The sequence below is a fragment of the Bufo bufo genome, chromosome 11, assembly GCF_905171765.1.
Source record: "Bufo bufo chromosome 11, aBufBuf1.1, whole genome shotgun sequence".
Taxonomy (NCBI): domain Eukaryota; kingdom Metazoa; phylum Chordata; class Amphibia; order Anura; family Bufonidae; genus Bufo; species Bufo bufo.
The window spans coordinates 46,544,204-46,566,926 of NC_053399.1; the positions used below are offsets into that span (position 1 = coordinate 46,544,204).

Consider the following 22,723-nt stretch of genomic DNA (forward strand, 5'->3'; position numbering starts at 1 on the left):
TGAAACTGAGCCAAATGCATCCGTTCTGACACACAATGTAAGTCAATGGGAACGGATCCGTTCTGGCACACAATTTTAAGTCAATGGGAACGGATCCGTTTTCACTGGCACAATAGAAAACGGATCCGTCCTCCATTGACTTTTTCAATGGTGTTCAAGACGGATCCGTCTTGGCTATGTTAAAGATAATACAAACGGATACGTCCTGAACGGTGCAGACGGTCGTTTTATCTGAACGGATCAGTCTGTGCAGGCCCATGACGGATCCGCACCAAACGCCAGTGTGAAAGTAGCCTAAGGCCTTATGTCTTTTATAATATAAAAATCCCCAGAGGCTACAACACCTGAACATGGGCTAATCAGACAGTCCAAAGGAAGGTCACACAACCGTCCTTACATACAAGGGGACAATTATATAGCAGGGAGGAGCTCTCATATCTTATGGGGAATTTACACTGGGCAATTATCGGGAGTGAATGTTCCGATAATTGGTCCTTGTAAAGATGCTTCCAATCACCGATTATCGTTGATGCGGACAACTACACCATTGTTTTTAGGCAGTAGGTCGTGCTGTGTGAACAGCAATCTGCTGCCCAGATATAACAAATCTTTATAAAGGTGAGCGATTGCGCAGTGCTAGTTCTGGCCAACGTGGCTCTTTCAGCATACCGCGACTCGGCACTCATTTGAGTGATGGATCTTTCCGCTTCCAGCTCTGTCCATTATGTGTCCAGTGCCGATGGCTTTTGAAAACAGCTGACCAGTAGAGGTGCAGGATGTCGGACCCCCACCACTCTGGTATTGATGACTTATCCTGATAGGTTTAGAAGATCCAGAAACTGAAAAACCCTTCTAAAGGGGTTGTCCCATCTGCCATCTTCGGCAATCCCATAACGTTGAATGGAACATCAGACACAGGATAGAGAATTAGCGCCACTGAGCCAAGTACAAGCTCTTGGCTAGTCCAGCATAGTCGAGTGAGGCCGCGGACATGCAGGCTTGCCTTCCACTCCATTTAAACGGGGAACACAGGCCGCCGTTCTCACAATCGGCAGGTGCCCCAGCATTCGGACTCCCACCACTTTTCCTCTATTCTGCACATAGGGGATCATTTTTGGTAATGAGACAACTCCCTTAAATGATCTAGCAGGGAGGATTTGTATATGCTGATATTTTTTGGGTCAGAGTTAGGGCTCATGCACACAACTGTGCCGTTTTTTTTGCGGTCTGCAAAAAACGGATGCCGCCCGTGTGCCTTCTGCAATTAGCGGAGCGGAACAGGAGGCCCATTATAGAGATGCCTATTCTTGTCCGCAAAACAGACAAGAATAGGACGTCTCATAATTTTTGCGGGGTCACGCAACGGATGCGGACAGCACACAGATTACTGTCCGCATCTTTTGCTGACCCATTGAAATGAATGGTTCTGTATACGGAATCAAAATACGGTCCGTATACGGAATGCAAAAAAAAGTTTGTGTGCATGAGCCCTTATGCTCCAAATTACTTTTCTGTGCCAAAACCCACATCCAAAAACACTTCCCATAGTTTTCAATGCGTAAGCACGTCATTGGGATGTACGACAATTTTTTTTATTTAATGCATAGAAAAAAATGACTGGTCAACTGTAACTGTAACCACCTACGAATCGGCCCCATGAAAAGGGGTTAATTCCACAAGTATATTCGTATGTTCCGCAGCAGTGCAGACTGCAAACCTTGGCTGAAATCCAAGGGTCAGTCTTTGAATTGCTGCCTCTGGTTCCACGGCAAAAATACACGTCAGGTTTTATTTTCGCCATGTGAACATGCCCTAACTGATTCTGTTCTCAGATGTAATGACTGTGGTATGCTGGTCCATGATTTGTTTGTATATGGGAACAGAGCTTCCTAGTCTGAATGATATCATCATCGTCGTAGCATGTACATATAATCAGACCATAAAGAGAACAAGCTGTGAAACAGCGAATAGAGATTTCCTCGACTTATCATTTTATCCTTGACCCTCCCTAGAGCTCTACAGCGCAGACTGGCTGAGGAAGCCATGGCGTCCTGCATGTGAATAGTCATGTCTTCTATCTCTCTATTACAGGGATCAGCAACCTTTGGCACTCCAGCTGCTGTGAAACTACAACTCCCAGCATGCGCACTTACTCAGCTCTTCTTGTAACTCCCATAGAAGTGTAAAGAGGATTCTGGGAGTTGTAGTTTAAGAACAGCTGGAGTGCCGGAGGTTGCTGATCCCTGCTCTATTACATGTCATGTTGCATGTGACATCTAAAAAAGAGGAATTTAATTCCTTTAGGCTACATGCACACGACCGTATGTGTTTTGCGGTCCGCAAATTGCGGATCCGCAAAAAAAAGATGACGTTCCTTATGGCATCATTTTTTTTTTTTTTTGCGGATCCATTGTAATAATGCCTATCCTTGTCCGCAAACTAGAAAAAATAGGACATGCACTATTTTTTTTGCAGAGCAACGGAACGGATCGGACACAGAAACAAAATAGGGTCGTGTGCATGAGGCCTTAATCGTATTTCAGTTAATATAAAGTCTGATATCCCAGCCCGTGTTTCCTGCGCAGATCTGACTATTCCAATAGCAGAAAGCTGAGCAGCGAAAAACATTTAGGAAATGACTGATTCTACTTACAGTAGCAGATCTTTATTTTTGGGCTTCTCTCCTCAAGGTATTCTAATGTAATAAGGCTAAATTCACGCGACCGTGCTGCCGCCATTCCTGTGCTGCGGACCGCAAAACACCGGCCATGTGAATGCCACCTCACGGTGCAGACTCATTGCCTTCAATGGGTCCGTGATCCACAAGATACGACGAAAGATAGGACATGTTGCGGCGCGGAGGCACAGACCCGGAAGTACATGGAAACACACGGAAGCCCTTCCAAGTTGCATTTATTTTTGTATTGCGCAGCTATTCTGCGTCTTGCTGTTGCGTAAAACATGTTGCCGACTCTTCAGTATAAATTTCCCCAACATTTTGGCCCGTGAGGGTCCAGTTCTTTGCTCTTACGGATACCATATTACTTATATGTAATATTTACATTAAATATTTATGTTAATATATTTGTATGTATCTCAAAGAGAAAACACAAAGTGCAGCGCTCACCTGCTTGCAATCGCATAAAGAGACATGGAAGTGTTTGAGATGTAGCACTAGTAGAATCCCAAAAACAAGGAGATAAATCCGTCTTCCATTAAAAAGAATGACCTTTATTTTTAGCTCTGTAAAACCCAGTCCAAAATACACCATGGAACACACACGGTCTATGCGTTTCGGATCAGGAAAATGCGATCCTTAATCATGACCAAATAATCAAGGATCGAATTTTCCTGATCCAAAACTCGTAGACGCTGTGCGTTTTATGGTGTTTTTGTATTAATGGAAGCTGGATTTAGGCTGCTTTCACGTTAGCGGCAGCCTTCTCTGGTGGGTGAACAGCCTGCCGGATCCGTGCTGTTCACCCGCTGGAACAGCCTGCCGGAGAAGGCTGCCACTAGTGTAAAAGTAGCCTTATCTCTGGGTTTTTTGGACTTGTATGTAACTGTATATTTACGGTTTGTGGTCTTGGGACAAGGACGCTTTTTTTTTTTTTTTTTTTTTTTTTTTTTTTTTTTTTTTTGTGCTTATGCATTGCCATATACTTTGGTGTATTAGGTTCTTTTTTTGTAGGTGCTTAGCTTGGTGTATTTTGATCCTATACCATTTACTGATTTAGGCCCAGGTTTTATATCTTGGTGGTCTCAAAACATCTAAGAGGGTAATTGACAACTGAAGATTCAGCACCCTATGCAGATTTTCTGTCCATTTATGGCAAAATAGATGCTACTTATAGACCTTGTCTTTTAGGAAAGCGTTGTTTATAGCCGTGGAGTGCCTGATTTAAACATATCCACATGTAAGTTTACACTATGGGAAGACAAGATTGAGGGTAAGATAAACAGCTTGAGCTGGTCCCGGCCGTCGTCTTCATTCCCTGTTAACTTCTCTCCCTTATGTGTTTAGGTTTAAATGCAAATAAAATATTCTTTACATGAGACAGCTGTAAAACCTGGAGTGTGGCACAAGGAATAGGGCTACCTTACAATGTAAAAGTTTGTAATGAATCTGAATGCTCTAGTAACGTAGTACGGGATACTTGTAAAATCCTGGTATTCATGGATGAGTTGGTTGGTTGCACATAGATCCCCCTTTATGTGCTCTTGGTTGAGACATAGTTGATCAGTCTTGTATACTTTTTACCCCTAGGTATGTATTATTTTCCCTTGTAACCATGTTATAAGGGAAAATAATAAAATCTACAAAAGACCTAACCCAAACCTGAACTTCAGTGAAGTAGTTTGGGTTTGGGTACCAAACATGCCAGTTTTTCTCACGCGCGTGCAAAACGCATTACAATGTTTTACACTTGCGCAGAAAAATTGCGCATTTTACCGCAACGCACCCGCATCTCATCTGGGCAAAAAATATGACGCCCGTGTGAAAGAGGCCTTAGGGTAAATAGGACAAGGGTTCTTGCCCCTAAGGGGGCTAATAGTTAGTAAAAAAAAAAAAAAAAACACAAACGCCAAAATATTAAGTATAAATGATCATTGGCCTTAAAGTTCACAGATTATCGGTATCGGCTCTAAAAAATCACTATCAGTCGATCCCTAGTGCATAGCCTTTATCCGCACTATATGCTTGCTACATTTCTGGCTCTGTTCACCCTCCATTGAGGTGTTCTCTTGGCCTTTAAGCTTTTATTGACATAAAGAATAGCAGAGTCTCAGTAAACCCCATTGTATTGACATGTGTCCATCGGGATCTGTTTGGATCTGTAGAAACGGATTCATCATGGATTTTGTTAGTTTGGTAAGGTGGCAGTCATTGGCATTAGTAGCGGGTCTACAGCCGAGGGCTGGTGTCTGTGACCGCAATTTGTCTTCTTTTGACTTCTATTTTTTATTTTATTTTTTACTTTTGGTCTTGAAGGGTGAAGCGGCTGATGTGTGTACTTCACTTTCAAGTCAGTGCTATGGAGTGGTCGCCCTTATTCACTGAACGAATGTTGAAATAAAATGGCGGACTCAATAGCGCATCATTATAATGTGGCTATATAGAATTGGGGTAAAACTTGTCCCTGTGACATTCTTTACTCTGTGAGTATTTGCCCATTAGTAAGGTTATATTTGTTTCTATAGTAACAATGTATTGTTTGTGGTACGTTGTATTTCGCATACCACGATGTGACATGTAGGCTGCTCTTTTCTTGCTGACCCCTTTAACTATCCTCCTGTGCATTATTGTATGCATCTGTATTTAAAAAAATTTAAGCCTCATGCACACCACCATATACAGTGCTTTCTGCATCCACAAAATACGGACGATGGGGGCCATTTACAAAGCACGCCACACCATACATTTTTTTTTTTTTTTTTTTTTAATGCTCATATAGAAACATATAGAAACATAGAATGTGTCGGCAGATAAGAACCATTCAAGTCTGCCCAATATACTGAATACTATGGATAGCCCCCGGCCCTATCTTATATGAAGGATGGCCTTATGCCTATCCCATGCATGCTTAAACCCCTTCACTGTATTTGCAGCTACCACTTCTGCAGGAAGGCTATTCCATGTATCCACTACTCTCTCAGTAAAGTAATACTTCCTTATATTACTTTTAAACCTTTGCCCCTCTAATTTAAAACTGTGTCCTCTTGTGGTAGTTTTTCTTCTTTTAAATATGCTCTCCTCCTTTACCGAGTTGATTCCCTTTATGTATTTAAAAGTTTCTATCATCTCCCCTCTGTCTCGTCTTTCTTCCAAGCTATACATGTTAAGGTCCTTTAACCTTTCCTGGTAAGTTTTATCCTGCAATCCATGTACTAGTTTAGTAGCTCTTCTCTGAACTCTCTCCCTAGAGTATCTATATCCTTCTGGAGATATGGCCTCCAGTACTGCGCACAATACGCCAAGTGAGGTCTCACCAGTGTTCTGTACAGCGGCATAAGCACTTCACTCTTTCTACTGCTTATACCTCTCCCTATACATCCAAGCATTCTGCTGGCATTTCGTGCTGCTCTATTACATTCTTCTTCTTACCTTTAAGTCTTCTGAAATAATTACTCCTAAATCCCTTTCCTCAGATACTGAGGTCAGGACTGTGTCAAATATTTTATATTCTGCCCTTGGGTTTTTACGCCCCAGGTGCATTATCTTGCACTTATCCACATTAAATTTCAGTTGCCAGAGTTCTGACCATTCTTCTAGTTTTCCTAAATCCTTTTCCATTTGGCGTTTCCCTCCAGGAACATCAACCCTGTTACCTATCTTTGTGTCATCAGCAAAAAGACAAACCTTACCATCGAGGCCTTTTGCAATATCACTTATGAAGATATTAAACAAAATCGGTCCCAGTACAGATCCCTGTGGAACCCCACTGGTAACATGACCTAGTTTTGAATGTTCTCCATTGACTACAACCCTCTGTTGTCTGTCACTCAGCCACTGTCTAATCCACTCAACAATATGGGAGACCATGCTCAATGACTGCAGTTTATTGATAAGTCTTCTATGTGGGAGTGATGTATTTTTATTTTTTTTATTTTATTTTTTTACGCCGTCTTCTCATTTGGGAGTGGAGGGGGTCGGGCTGGGGTCGCATATTTAGTTATAGTTATCAAAGTGGTCTACCTCTTCCATTAAAAAAGTGGGGTAGTTTTTCACGATAGGGGCGCACACAGCAGGAGTATGTGCCTATGCGCCTCGTCATAAATTAGGAACATCCTCCGCCAGCAAGAAGGAGAACCAAAGAATGGCGTAAAAAAAGCCAGTCTTTTTGTAAATGACCCCAATGGGTACACAAAAAAAAGTTCTAAAAATCGTATTTATCATACTGCAGGCCATGACTGTAATACAGTACTGTCTAGCAGAGCTGCATTTTACATTCCGAGTACCGGATATGTTTAGCGTAGAAGACTATAAATTCAGGGTCCTGTCTCGTGGACACACAATCCCCCTTAGTTCCAGCTGGAAAATGCATTTTACACATTGTATATCCAGGCATTTGGGGGGGAGGGGGGGGGGTTCTTTTACAATCATTTTCTATTTAATGTTTTTTACCAGACTGACTTGTATTGATATAGAATCATTAATACAGTCCCTTCAAGCCAAGCGTATGCGCAGGGGAGATGTGTCAGTAGTCTTGTACTTTTTATAATGTCGATTAAATTTACAGTGTCTGCAGTGGTACATCGGAGCCAAGAGGCAACTGTGCCAATGCAGGTCTCAAAGTGCCAGCTACATGGCAGCTGCCAAATATCTACTTGTGCCGTCTATGAAACTTAGTGTATGTCCATGCATTATCATTTTGCATTCCATTTATTTGTACTCAAGAAGACCTGGTACGTGGTGCATTTTGGGCCTGGGTACCCTGAACTGACTTATGTCAGCCCTTTGAAAAACCCAGGAGAACACATTGCTACCAGACGTTATGCCAATATGACCCTGTTTTCTGCTGTGGCAGATGAAATCAAAGCTGATTACCAGTTAGGTTGTTAATCTGGAAACGTTTTGGACTTGGAGTTGTAAAGTGACTCATGAGGATGGAGGAAACTGCTTGAGCTTTGGTAACAAATGCCGAACTAGACTCTCAATAGATTGTGTCTCAGAAGACCTCATGTGCTTATGTGTGACCTTTACGTGATTACACATAAGACAACCAGGAACGAGTGCGAGGAATGACTTCATTGCTTGGGTTACATCCAGAAAGACAAGATGACTTATACATGTGGGGTTACAACAGGAGCTGCTACTTTTTTTTCTTTTTTTTTTTACCAGGTTCTGGGAATTGCTGTCAGTGTAGTCGATGATTATTTTTTATTTTTTTTTATATATTCAGAGTTTTTTATATTTTATAGCAAGGGATCAAACAAGGAACATTTACAAAGTGTACATCTTGTGATATCGAACTAAACGCTGTGTAGATGTTCCTCAAACACACTGGCTTGAAATGTGGACATCAGGATGGATCCAACATCTGACCCTGCTTGATAAAGATGGATTTGGGAGTCATCAGCCCAAGGAGACCAATTTATAGTGTACGTGGTCCAGTTTTCGTGTCCAGGAGGCCAGTACTGTTGTGGTCATGTTCTGCTATTGTCCATCCATGTGAAGGACTGTAGGCATGGTGTGTGGTCCTTTTTGTGTAGAATGCATGATTTTCACATGCAGCATCCTCTTCTGTAAACGGACATTGTTTCACAACTGTAGAAATGTAAAGTCCATCCAGGATACCATCCTGATACTGTAATATTGTGTGTAGACCCTTCTGTGCATATTACCGGGTGCTTTCCTCTAAAATCTGGCCTGTTGGTTCTGCAGTTATTCGTCCGCTGAGGACATGAATGGACCATGTATCCGTTCATTAGGGTGCTGTCCCAGAGGTTTTGTTTTATTCTTTTTTTAATCCCACTGCATACAAAAAAATGAACAAAACCTGAATTTGTAACACACCTATCACATGATAAAGGTGGAAAAATAAAAAATCGGACATCATATAGTACACAAGAACCAGCCTTGTATCTCACATAGACCAACATTATTATTATTATTTTTTTTTGTAGGACAACTTCTTTAACTATGGCTTGGGGTCCTTTTACATTTTTGGACGCTGGTCTTAATATAAAGAGTTATAAAGAGGCACCGGCCTCTACAGAACTTCGGCGCATGCGTCGTCGGTCTCAATATCAGCCAGCTTCCTTGTTGGCTTAAATTTAGACCATTATTTATGCTTACAACAGGCATAGAAAATGATAAATGAGACGGGCCTGCCCACACCACGTCCACTTTTTTTAGACCTGGCATGAGTGGGGGAAAAAGTCGCACAACCTTTGCGCCACAATCTGCGACAGATAAATGCCAGAAAACTGGCGTATATCTGATAGTAAATGACCCCCTTTGTGTTTTACTAGCAACATAAGCCATTTTATGCCCTTGTCATGCCGCAGTCTTCCTTATATCTTGCGTATAATTATCTGGCATTGTTTTGCAGTTTCTGAATGAGGTGAACGTTGACAGTACCATTAACACGTTTCTTGTGCTGTTTTGCAGCTGCGGTTGCTCCCTGCGACACCCCTCCCCTCCTTTTCTCTCTCCGCTTCTACCTTTTTATAATCCTGATTTTAAGTAGTTGCTTGGCAACCAGAAAACTGTCAGCTTTTAAGTAAAATGTAGCGAGAGTTTGACTTCTTGCTACAGTTTGTTACATATCGGTAATGTATATTACAGGCGAAAGCTATTGAGTCAAATGGCTTCCTGGTCGCTCTCCGTTTATTGCTGCCTGCAATCAGAACCATGTCACTCAGAAAATCGTGCGTGTTAGAAATCAGCCAAAGCACTTCCAGATGGCGATGGTTCTTGTTGTGTACGGCTCTATATATATTCAGCAACACATATGCTCGGAAATGTGTGAAACTGTCGCCGCTGATCAGTGGTTTGGTGCAAAATCTGCTGCAGAGAGGGAGGTCAGTGGTTCCCAAAGACGCACACGTAAAGGACAACTTTTGACTTCTAAGTAGTGTTGGGCGAACTTGTGTTTTAAGTTCGGCGTCTAAAGTTCGAGTTCAGGTTATCGAAGTATCCCGTTATGGATTCTAAATTCAGTTATGGTCCATGGTAGCGGAATCCATAACGGGATACTTTGATAACCCGAACTTTAGACGCCGAACTTGAAGCACAAGTTCGCTCAACACTACTTCTAAGTCTTGGATCCAATCCCACCATATTGTAAAAAACAAACAAAAAAAACCTGCTTTATTCTCTAGAATGTTTTGCTTCCCAGAAAGTAGTCATTTTTGATGGGGGTACGTGAGATCCGCGCTCCTTGCCATTCTTTGCGTCGAGGTAATTTACCTGGACTTACTTGAAGGCACTTACAGGTCTACAAGCAAAGTGCTGTTGAGTCACTGCTCATGCAGACTGTTTTATTCACGTTGCTGAGCAGCTGCATGGCTCTGTTCATTTGGCGGCTTTATTCTTCTGTTTGTCTTTCAAGCGGTAGAGGAGAGATTTAGCTGCGTTCACATCACATGTGTTCGCCTTTCTTCGGGAAAGTTCACAACGTACACGGTAAATGGGTCCATTGGGCTCCATTAGTCAAATATTCTTCTTATGGTCTCCATCTGGCCATATGTTGGTATATTGCAAAAAGATCCCAGTATAGAAAAGCGTAGTAGACGCCATTCATTATCTTCACCACCGGCTCCATTTCATATCATGCTCGCAGGTTCCCGGCTGGAGGCTCCAATTTCTGAACAGTTACCACATATGAAATATACATTCATACTTATGGGGAACGTGGAGGAAGTCGCCATTCTGTGACCTGTGAGGAGGGGTGTATATAGGCAATGTTCCCCTATACAGTGGGATGACGGCCTTCTGTTGGAGGTATATATATTGGGGCTCCTCCCAATAGATACCTTCAATGGAAGCCTCCAAAGGTTCTATTCAGATTGTCATCTGAAAGAGAAGCCCCATGTAAATAATAAAAAAATAGGTAGTAAATTTGGTTGATGCTGCAATATATCTGGATAGGATCTTCGTATTTCTGTGGCAGCCAATACTTGAAATGTATGTCCACATGGGATGTAGAAAAGCAGCTGAAAAATCCATGTTCTATTCGCTGCTGATCCACAACGAATGCATGGAAGGTTTTCGCTGCAGACCCACTGCATAAATTGACAGTCTTCAGATTTAAAATCCGCACCGCGTGTCCATTTCTGCCTGGAATTTGTATGCAACCTGTGGATGAGATTTGTTTAAATCTTGTCCACTTTGCTGCTCCTGTAAAATGCTGCACATGCACCTTGTGTGGACATATTCTTATAACGGTCACCCACGTAAGGCTACTTTCACATATATGGTATTTATGGAGTTCACCGGGTCCGGCATAGCCCGAGAGAGCTGTGCACCGACGGAGCCCCTTGACTATAGTGGGATCTGGCCGGTTCCGACATGAGCGTGGGGTTTTGGCCGGGCCAAAAAAAAAAATGCTTACACCAGTTGTTGTCTGGCCAAAACTTGGTGCTCATGCCAGAAAAAATGGTCGATCCCAGACAGATCCCATTATAGTTCTTTTTTGTGGTGCTTCTGTGCCTCCCTTCCACACCGACCTTCCGGATTGCGGACCCAAGTGAATGGGTACGCATTCCGTGAAGCAGGGTGCACACGGCCGGAGCCCGTGTATTGCGGACCCATTGTTTGCGGGCCGGGTGATAGCCAACGGCAGTGTGCATGAGTCCTAAGACTAGGGCTACTAGGTACATTGCTGCAGTATGCATTCTACTACAAGAGAACTAGATATAGCTCCCCCAGAGGTATATAATTGTAATGACAGCGTTGCTGCAGACGTCTTCATTTCTGTCTTGCATATATGTATATAATGTATGTATATATTACGTCTCTTCAGATCTGTCAGATTGATGTATAGATCGCTTCTCTTCAGATCTTCACACTGCATTATTCACCGGTGCTCCAAGTAAACAGATTATCCAGCAATTCCTTAATCTATATAAGGCCGCTTTCACACGAGCGAGTTTTCCGCGCAGGTGCAATGCGTGACGTGAACGCATAGCTCCCGCACTGAATCCTGACCATTTTCATTCGTGAAAAACGCAGCATGTTCTATATTCTGCGTTTTTCACAGTCATAGCCCCATAAAAGTGAAAAACGCATTGCGTCCGGAAGCAAGTACGCCTGCAATCCGTTTTTCACTGATGGTTGCTAGGAGATGTTGTTTGTAAACCTTCAGTTTTTTATTACGCACGTGAAGAACGCATCAAAACGCATTGCACTCGCGCGGACAAAAACTGAATGCAGACGAAACTGACTGAACTTGCTTGCAAAATGGTGCCAGTTTCACTGAACGCATCCGGAGCCAATCCGTGATGCTCGTGTGAAAGAGGCCTTAGGCCCCTTTCACACGGGCGAGTTTTCCGCACGGGTGCAATGCGTGAGGTGAACGCATTGCACCCGCACGGAATCTGAACCCATTCACTTCAATTGGGCTGTGCAGATGAGCGGTGATTTTCACGCAACGCAGGCCCCATAGAAATGAATGGGGCTGCGTGAAAATCGCAAGCATCCGCAAGCAAGTGTGGATGCAGTGCGATTTTTCACGCATGGTTGCTAGGAGACGATCGGGATGAGCAACCCCGGACCCCATTAAGGCTCCATTCACCCGTCCGCAAATGGGTCCGCATCCGTTCCGCAATTTTGCAGAACGGGTGCGGACCCATTCATTTTCTATGGGGACGGAATGGATGCGGACAGCACACAGTGTGCTGTCAGCATCTGCATTTGCGGAGCGCGGCCCCGATCTTCAGGTCCACAGCTCCGCAAAAGATAGAACATGTCCTATTCTTGTCCGCAGCTTGCGGACAAGAATAGGCATTTCTATAGGGGTGCCGGGCGGGTGTGTTGCGGATCCGCAATTTGCGGGTCCGCAACACACCACGGACGTGTGAATGGAGCCTAAAGTCTAATCACTGTATTCTGTATTCAGAATGCTATTATTTTCCCTTATAACCATGTTAGAAGGGAAAATAATAATAATCCTACAGAACACCGATCCCAAGCCCGAACTTCAGTGAAGAAGTCTGGGTTCGGGTCCGGGTACCACATTCAGTTTTTATCACGTGTGTGTGCAAAATGCATTGCACCCGTGCGATAAAAACTGAATAACGCAACGCAATCGCAGTGAAAACTGACTGAAATTGCGTGCGCACTCGCATGGGTTTCCCGCAATGCACACGTGACGCAAATCCGGGACGCCCGTGTGAAAGAGGCCTCAGGGAATTATTTCCCCTGTGTTCAGGAGATGAAATCATGGGAAGCAGTCACTCTGGCAACACCTGCGCGCTATTTAGGTACCAGCTCTATATTTGTAGAAGTGACATAATCCCGTGTCTTCCGAATGCTTCTGAAAAGCAGTGTGTGGGCAGGAGAGAAGAGAAAGCCGTTACTTACGGCTTTCCTGAGGTCCCCTACAGGAGTAAAGAAAAGGTTGTTTGGACGGCACTCCTATAGCGATGGTCCGGTGCTCAGCGGTATGACAGTCAATATGTAAAATATATAGAACCGCGGCACTCGAATTAAGTAGTTAATTATTTATTTATTTATCCATCCACAAGATTAGGACTTAAGGCCAACGTTTCGGTCTCATCCCGAGACCTTGTTCACGGCCTGTAGGAAAGAAACGTCTGGTGTGGAGGATGGCTTGGCTCTAATGGGACGTCTCACGAGGAGTCAAATTGAGGCGTGAGACGTCCTCGTGAGACGTCCCATTAGAGCCAAGCCATCCTCCACACCAGACGTTTCTTTCCTACAGGCCGTGAACAAGGTCTCGGGATGAGACCGAAACGTTGGCCTTAAGTCCTAATCTTGTGGATGGATAAATAAATAAATAATTAACTACTTAATTCGAGTGCCGCGGTTCTATATACCCTACAGGAGTAAGGCTGGGTTCAGACCTGAGCGTATTCGATATGCGCTTTTTTCAGGCGTTTTTATCGGGCGTTTATAATGGGCGGAAAAAAGCAAACGCCCATTTAGGCGCGTTCCCGCTGAAGACTATATGGGCTGGAACGCGCGACAATACGCCCTAAAGAAGCTCCTGTACATCTTGAGGCGTAGGGCGTTTTACAGCGCGTTTGTACGCGCTGTAAAACGCTCAGGTGAGAACCATGCCCATAGGGAATCATTGTTTTTTGCCTGTTGAGCGTTTTACAGCGCGTACGAACGCGCTGTAAAATGCTCAGGTGTGAACCCAGCCTAACAGTCTGTATTAGAACAAAGGTCTGCATGGCTTTATTGGATGCTAGATTAGTTAGTATTTAGATACTAATTACATTTAATTATGTTATGATATTATCTGTATTTTAAAAAGGACAGTTCTGCCAGAAAGGAGTATTTTTTTAAACTTAATATTCATACATTTTTTCTTTATAATTTTTGGCAGTTTTTCATTCATTTTGGCAGCACTATGCCATTGAAAATCAAATACAAAATACTGTCCTTGTGTAGCAGTGAACACCGACATAAAATTCCTATATCGATAGCCCATTGTTATTATACTGCTGCTGTGAGGGGGGAGATGTTATCTGGTAGTAGAATGGTAGGTTGTAGAATTGGAATAACAGTATACAAGCTCGATAAAGATGGCGACAGAAGAGCACCGCACTTATCAGTGTAACGTGAGCTGCTCTAATTGACCTCTCTGGTCACAGTGATGGTCTGACTGAGAAAGTTAAGGGCAGGAAGTAGAATACATGGAGGGACCTCAAGACATTATATCCAGAAAACAATTCACAAGTTACGTTTTGTTTTTTTGTAAAATACAATTACATAGAATATTCACATATAGGCTGTTAATAAGTAATAAAAAAAAATTCTGCCAGTTGAAACCAGATAGCAGCACATACCTTTTTTTTTTTTTTAATTATTTGATTGCATTGATTTTTTTGCCGTCTTGCCTGACCTGTTCTTATCAGCATTTAGCAAACATGTAGAAAGCATTTAGACAATTACTTTACGGCAGCCCCGTGGTCAGGAGCGAACCTCATAGACTTCTATGGGAGAGTTTTCTAGGAATGCTGTGACCTGTGCAGAGGTCGTTGTACAAGGAAGCGTTCCTTCCTGAAAATCTGCTGATCGCTAGTGGAGGAGACTTTTACATACAGCAATCTCCTCCACAGTATGGAGGAGGAGTAATCCCTAATCCTATAATGGTTGTTTCCCGGCAGAAGATCGTGTTTACACAGCATAATCTGCCACTGGGAAATAAGGATTTTTTGTGCTGCACAAATGATCCAATTACCCGATTAAACGAGCGTTTTGCTTGTTCATCGAATAATCAGTGGTGAATTTACACCGCCAGATCATCGCTAACGAGCGTTACTATGAATGCTCATTAGAGATGTTCAATTCTTGGCCCATTTAAGGGTAAATGCAGACGTTCAGGATTTATGTGCGGACAATCCGCAGTTGTTAGCAATCCGCATCAATTGGTGCGTATTTTACGCATGTGGATTTTACTCTCCTTATTGAAGTGAATGGAGAAAATTCGGTCAGGAAAAATAAAATAAATTGACATGTTGCAAAATCCGTATAAAAAAAAAAAATCTGCATCATGTGCATGAGAATTTTAAATTCTCATAGAATACAATATACATGACCTATGGTGCGGATTCTTGATCATATGCATTTACCCTAAAGGGGCAGTAGACGGTAGGCTGCATGGCCATAACAAGGTGCTGGCTGAAGCCTTCTAATGTCAGTACAGCGGGTATGTGCACAGTCTAGCTTTCTGCAGCACAGAGCATTTAGAGCACTTTCAACTACTACATGATCAGAGATATATACTTTCACTTGTTAGGTGAAGGTTCTTGCTAAGATGACCGTATTAGGCCGAATGCACACAGCCGTGTTCCGCGGCCGAGAGCGGTCCGTGGTATGCCGGGCTGGATTCCTGTTCAGAGCAGGAGCGCACGGCGTCATTGGTTGCTGTGACGCCGTGCGCTTCATGTCGCCGCTGCACTACAGTAATACACTATACGAGTGTATTACTGTAGTGCAGCGGTGGCATGAAGCACACTGCGTCACAGCAACCAATGACGCCGTGCGCTCCTGCTCTGAACAGGAATCCAGCCCGGCATACCACGGGCCGCGGAACACGGCTGTGTGCATTCAGCCTTAAAGGGAACCTGTCCTCAACTTTGTGTTGCCCATACTAATGGCAGAATAAAGTAGAGACAGATGAGTAGATTTCAGCGGTCTGTCATTTAGAAGTTAATAGTAAGTGGTTGCCGAGAACCAACATCACAATCATTGCAGACTGAGCCTGGAGAAGAGTCCCGGCCACCTGAGAAGAGTCCTGGTTATTCATGAAGTCCTGCACCTGCTGATGACTGACCGTCTTCTACCTAGTTTTCTCCATTTCTCTCTAGGAGAGAACTGCCAATAATCAGCAGACGGGGAGAGAGCAGGAGATATGAATAACCAGGACTCTTCTCAGGTAGATCTGACTCTTTTCCAGGCCTGGGCTGCAATGATTATGATGCTGGTTCTCGGCAGCCACTTACTATTAGCTCATGAGTGACAGACCGCTGACATCAGCATTTCTGTCACTACTTTATTAGGCCCTCAGTACGGTCAGCATGAAGTTGACGACAGGTTCCCTTTAAAGCCTTCCTACAATTCCTTATTTTTCCTATTGTAAGTCATTATCCCATATATATAATATGGCTGAGGTTTCTGTATCACACAAGAAGTATTAAGCATCAGGTTGTTTTTTTGAGGTACTCTTGGACCTGTCCTCTATGGTGGCATCTGGGAAGGTTACAGGTAGCCATCCTCGCCTGACACAGGAAGCTCAGTCTGCTTCTCTCCTAAACATGTTTGCATGTCACATACCCAGGAAGTGCGGTGAGCGACTGTTACCAACCACAGACTGTGACGGTTTGAGAACGCCTGGTCCGGCTGTGACTTATCACTTCGTACTCTTTCTTGAGACCAGCACAGAGAAGCGATTGTTCTTTGCTTTGTATAGGTGCCATAACTGGAAGTATACAGCTACAACAATAGTCTATTCATTATATTTGCTTTTCTTCAAAGGTCAGTGTGTTTTCTTTAGATGCATGCCATAGTTGTCATGTAATCCATTCTGAAAATGAGATAAAGCAGTAACAGCACATTTAAAGAGGACCCACGGCCTGTCCAGACTTGGCTGTTTTAGGGTACTTTCACTCTAGCGTCGCTGGATTCCGGCAGGCAGTTCCGTCGCCGGAACTGCCTGCCGGATCAGTCAATCTGTATGCGAACAGATACCATTTGTAGACTGATCCGGATGCGGATCCGTCTCACAAATGTATTGCAATACCGTATCCGCCTCTCCGGTTGTCATCCGGAAAAACAGATCCGGTATTTATCTTTTTCACATTTTTAAAGGTCCAAACCATAAAACCGGATCCGTTTTTCAAGAACACCTAGCACCATGTAAAATAATGGCTGCAAGTGTTTTGGAATTTTGGACGGAGAAAATACCGCAGCATGCTGCGGTATTTTCTCCATCCAAAAACCGTACAGTGACGGAACTGAAGACTTCCTGATGCATCCTGAGCGGATTGCTCCTCATTTAGAATGCATTAGGATAAAACTGATCAGTTCTTTTCCGGTATAGAGCCTCTAGGACGGAACTCAATACCGGAAAAGAAAAACGCTAGTGTGAAAGCACCCTTAGTAACTCCTTTCATCCCTGTGTAATAACAATGCTGGAGCATCTATTCTTTTATCTGTATGTTGTGCCATTCCTTTATTATTCCTGCTAGGAGGTATGAAGGAATTGCTAGCAGTCTGTAGTGAAGGTCCAGATGGGCGTTACCATTTGGGGGTGTCCTTGCGCAGTCTCACACTATCCCATCAGTGCTGCCAGTGTTAGACAGTGCAGGGACACATCCCAAACTGATAACACCCAGCTGGACCTTCTTTCAAACTGCTAGTAAGTCATTTATAACATTATCGCCAATCGCGCACATGAGCCGCGGTTGTCTGCTCTACGCGGAGCAGGCTTCTTCTCTAAAGACCCAGCCAGCGCCGTACTAGTTGGGAAGGGTCATCAGTATCTGATCGCTAGGGGTCTGACACCCGGGACCCCCGCCCATTAGCTGTTTGAGAAAGCACTGGTGCACGCAGTAGCGCTGCAGCCTTCTTGCAGTGTTGCCTAGGCCATGTGAAATCACGTTCATCGGTCTCCTGGCCTAAGCACAGCTCAGCCCCATAGAAGTAAATGGAGCTGAGCTGCTATACCAAGCACAGCCACTATACAATGTATGGCGCTGTGCTTGGTGAGCAGAGAGAAGGCCACAGTGCTACTGTGAGCGCCGCTTCCTTCTCAAAAAGCTGATCAGCAGGGCAATCCCACAGATCAGATACTGATGACCTATCCAGAGGATAGCACACATTTGTATGTAGAGCAGCACCTCCGTACCTTCCTGACTCTGTTCGGGAGTTATGCATCAGCCTGCCTCGGACCCTCCATCCACAGTAGCCCAGTTTTTCTCAGAATCCCGTCTCTATCGCCCACCTCTTCTCAGCTTTCCCACGGAGTCAATCGCTCTGAATCGTAGTTGATTAATTGAATGACCACATCCGATAAAATGTTTCGCTACAGGTTTGTCCATCCTTTTCTTCCTAATAGTACTTTTATGTTTATTGATCCTTTCTCTGATCTCCATCGTGGTCTCTCCTATATAGATCAAACTGCACGGGCATTGGATCATATAGATAACCTCCCCTGATCTACATGTCAAATATCCCCTAATCCTAAATTTACGACCCATATATGGATGTGTAAAGCTGTCACCCTTCAACATAGTACCGCAATTGCAACACTCCAAACAGGGGAAGTTGCCATTTTTGCGTGGAGCTAGAACCTGCTGCCTCTCCATCTGTGTACTGCCCATGTCAGTTTTTACAAGTCGAACTCTAAGATTGGCCTTCTTTTTATATGCCATCAAAGGAGGTGCCTCAAACTCACGGACAGTGGGTAGACCCTTATATAATTGATGCCACTCCTTCTTTTAAATATTTGCTATTTTACCACTATGATTACCAAATGTGGTGACAAACGGGATCCTCTGTACTGTACCCTCTTTAGGCTGAGAATGTAGCGTACTATCGCTATGTGTTCTTTTTATCGCATCACCTCATTAATATCCTGGAGGGATATCCCCTATCCACACATTTTTTGCACATTTCTTCAACTCTAAGGTCAAATCTTCGTTCATCAGAGACCACCCTCCTGACTCTCAGTAATTGACTCCATGGTAATGACTCCACCATTTTGCGTAGGTGATTACTGCCATATTCTAACAGGTTGTTTCTGATATAAATCTGTTTTAAAGGGAACCTGTCACCGGGATTTTGTGTATAGAGCTGAGGACATGGGTTGCTAGATGGCCGCTAGCACATCCGCAATACCCAGTCCCCATAGCTCTGTGTGCTTTTATTGTGCAAAAAACCCGGTTTGATACATATGCAAATTAACCTGAGAGGAGTCCTGTATGTGAGATGAGTCAGGGACAGGACTCCTCTCAGGTTAATTTGCATACGTATCAAATCGTTTTTTTACACAATAAAAGCACACAGAGCTATGGGGACTGGGTATTGCGGATGTGCTAGCGGCCATCTAGCAACCCATGTCCTCCGCTCTATACACAAAATCCTGTCCATATTAAAAAATATATATATATACATAATCAATGAATAAATGGTGGTTTAAGGGATGCTTATTGTGATTGGTGATGTGTGAACCAAAGGGGGCGATACGTAGGGTATAAATGTTTTGGAGTAAGCACTGTATACTAAGCTTGACAGTCGAAACGTGGTTGTTTTTACTGGTCGTTTTTTTGGACATATTCAGAGGATAGGTCATCCGTTAAGAAATCTCCGAAAATCTCTTAAATATAAAAAATGCGTTCAGCGCCTATGCAGACCAATGCAAACAAGCGCTACATTGTAGTCTGATCATGTCTTAGGCTCCATTCACACGTCCGTGGTGTGTTGCGGACCCGCAACACACCCGCCCGGCCCCCCTATAGAAATGCCTATTCTTGTCCGCAAGCTGCAGACAAGAATAGGACATGTTCTGTCTTTTGCGGAGCTTCGGACCTGAAGATCGGGGCCGCGCTCTCTAAATGCGGATGCGATCAGCACTCTGTGTGCTGTCTGCATCCATTCCGTCCCCATGGAAAATGAATGGGTCCGCACCCGTTCCGCAAAATTGCGGAACGGATGCGGACCCATTTGCGGACGTGTGAATGGAGCCTTACTCCACTTCTACCTTCCCCTCTTTTTTTGTTCAAACTGACAGATTAAAAACATTAAAATGAAAAGAAATAAAACGTATAAATCTCATCAACCTTGTGAGAAGGTGAAGGGTATTGAGTTCTTACGTAAAACCAGAGAGACCCTCCAACAAACGGCTGTGACAAAATACAGAACCTATTGTACTGGAAGCAGAAAACGCCAAGAGAGATGAACATTGTCAAAGTGTGAATGCAATAAAAAGATGACCGCTCTCATCGCTAGCTGGCGGTGCAATGCTATAAAGCAAGGAGTAGAAGCAGGTTAGCCATGATTTATGCTCTGTTGATGAAGAGGTGAAAAGTGCTGAATATTTCAGTGCATTGGATATACTGTAATAGTAGTTGATGCCAGTTTTTTCAAATCAACCTTGTGTTACTTTGTAGCTGTGCAATATGCCTTGTATACTTCTTGGAGACTGGGTTATACTGGGAAAATCCTGGCCACGTGCTGACCTTTGGCCTGTGATGTGTCCAATTGCAGTGCAAGATAAGAAGAAAATAAAACCTGAGAAGATTCCTCAGTGGTTGATAACCTTTAATGACTAACTGAAAAGATGATGAAACGGTTGCAAGCTTTCAAGACTACTTGGGCCTCTTCCTCAGGCACCTTTTAAGACCGTGTCTGAAGACTCCCATATTTATACATCAAAGTACATGGGGATAACGAGGTAGAGGAGCCAAGTGATGTAAAGCAGATCAATGTCACGTGAGGAGGAGGCAGTGAATTGTTGTAGCGATTATAGAGGAGGAGTGTGAAAGTTTTATTGTCCTATAATAGATATCCAGTCCATGAATGTGCTGAACCTAAGAAGTCCGAGGGGCGGATTCGTTAAGAGATGTAGAAGGGCGGAAATCCATGAGACCCATTCATTCCTGCTCGGAGAATGCTCACAGCAATGTCTGAATGTTACCACACTGCAGAAGCAATGCAACATTTATTAATTGTCACTTTCCACTGAATTCTGTAGGGAAAGATACACAGTGGGGTGATCTGAATCACAAGATTGGGAGCAGAGGTTGCCATGTATCATGAATGCTGACACTTTGCTTCTTGCTAAATGTTATGACCTACTATCCGAGGCTGACCCTTCCCCTAAACCTCAAAAAGTGACTATGGGATCCAGATATAAAGCCTACGAAATCCATTGTGTCACAAACCATCAGACATCCAGTGGAAATGAAGCAATCTTGGAATTTTTTATATTTTTATTTTTTGATCTCCTTTTCAGCAATTGATAAGTTTATCGTTTCGTTCACAGACCTTCACAGCTTGGTGTAATTCACATCTCCGGAAGGCTGGGACGCAGATTGAGAATATAGACGAGGACTTTCGAGATGGCCTTAAACTCATGTTATTACTTGAAGTCATTTCAGGTAAGAATATTTAACATGTCTCCTTACTTTACAGTGTTTACCGTGTCCAGTGTGGACTGGATTACTAGTAGATAATGCTGTTCTGCGGTGGATGTGATCGGTCACCACTTTATGGCCTTATACAGCACTTACCTGGCTCTGTAGCACACCTATACATGAATGTAATGGTACCTTTGTTATTTTCTTTACACTTGCAGAAGCGGGAAAAACCACGTTTAATTCATATGCAAATGAGCCCTCGCAAGTGCCCAGGGGCGGCGTTCACTGTGTAGGTGCCCAGGCTGCTCTGTCTTCTTTCAGCGTTACTCCTCCCCAGCCTCTTCCTTTGCTCGCCCTCCTATTCCCTTGAGTCATCCATAGGTCCGGCCGAGATCCAGCGCACTGCTTCGGCAGGCCGGCGCATGCACACAAATCCAATCGATGTCATGCCCACAAAGTGCATGCCCCGGCCCGGCAAAGCAATGCGCAGGCGTGGGATCTCGGCCGGTGTTCTATCAAAAAACCTTCCCCCGTGAAAACAAAAACCTTCCCCCCCGACAAAGATCAGCTGGAGGAGGGGATGTGCGCCTCAGCGCAAGCGCACTACCACGGGTAAGGTAAAATTACAGGGAGCGATGCGGGAGAAGCGGCCACCAAATGCGCATGCGCGATCACCAACAGCTAGGCTCCGGGAGACACTGCGCCTGCGCATGGAGCCTTAGCTGCGGTAAGAGGAAGGGGGGGGTGCAAGTCGCGATGTACTCCCGTCGGCCACAAACGCCGGGATTACACTGTGTGTGCGCTCCATCGGCCAGGGATCGCTCGCTCAGCGAACCACCATCCGAACTCCCTACCCCTCAGTACGCACGTGTGGAGCCAGCCAGCACAGCCTGTCTCACGGCGCACGTGCGGACACAGCGCTTCAGATGCATTGCTGGCTGACATCCGTGTGCATTCCGTATTTTGCAGAACGGAACAGCTGGCCCCTAATAGAACAGTCCTATCCTTGTCCGTAATGCGGACAATAATAGGACGTTCTACTTTTTTGCGGAACGGAAATACGGAAACAGAATTCACACAGAGTACCTTCAATTTTTTTTTGTGGACCCATTGAAATGAATGGTTCCGGATACAGTCCGCAAAAAAACTGAACGGACACGGAATGAAAATACGTTCGTATGCAAGAGGCCTAAAGAAAATAACAAATGTACCATAAGATTCATGTATAGATGTGCTACAGGACAATGTAAGCACTGTATATGGCCATATGGAGGGGACAGACTGCCTTTAAAGGGGCATTCCAGCCTGAAGTATTTGTCTATGCACTGGATCACCAGCACTTGACTGTTTGTTAGGGCCCATTCACGTAAGGGCTCCGTGCCCATATTGCGGATCGCAAGCAGCGGGTTCACATTATATAGGCACTGGTCGTGTGCACTCCATG

At 44.1% G+C, this 22,723-nt stretch overlaps 1 protein-coding gene across 3 annotated transcripts in view; it reads left to right on the forward strand.

Moving 5' to 3' along the window:
* The window catches only part of ACTN1 (actinin alpha 1), a 103,788-nt gene that overhangs the window by 23,742 nt on the left and 57,323 nt on the right, over nucleotides 1-22,723 (forward strand). For all 3 annotated transcript variants that reach the window (XM_040412547.1, XM_040412545.1, XM_040412546.1), the window contains exon 2: nucleotides 21,186-21,300. In XM_040412547.1, the coding sequence (XP_040268481.1) occupies nucleotides 21,186-21,300 (115 nt within the window). The remainder of the gene's footprint in view (nucleotides 1-21,185; nucleotides 21,301-22,723) is intronic.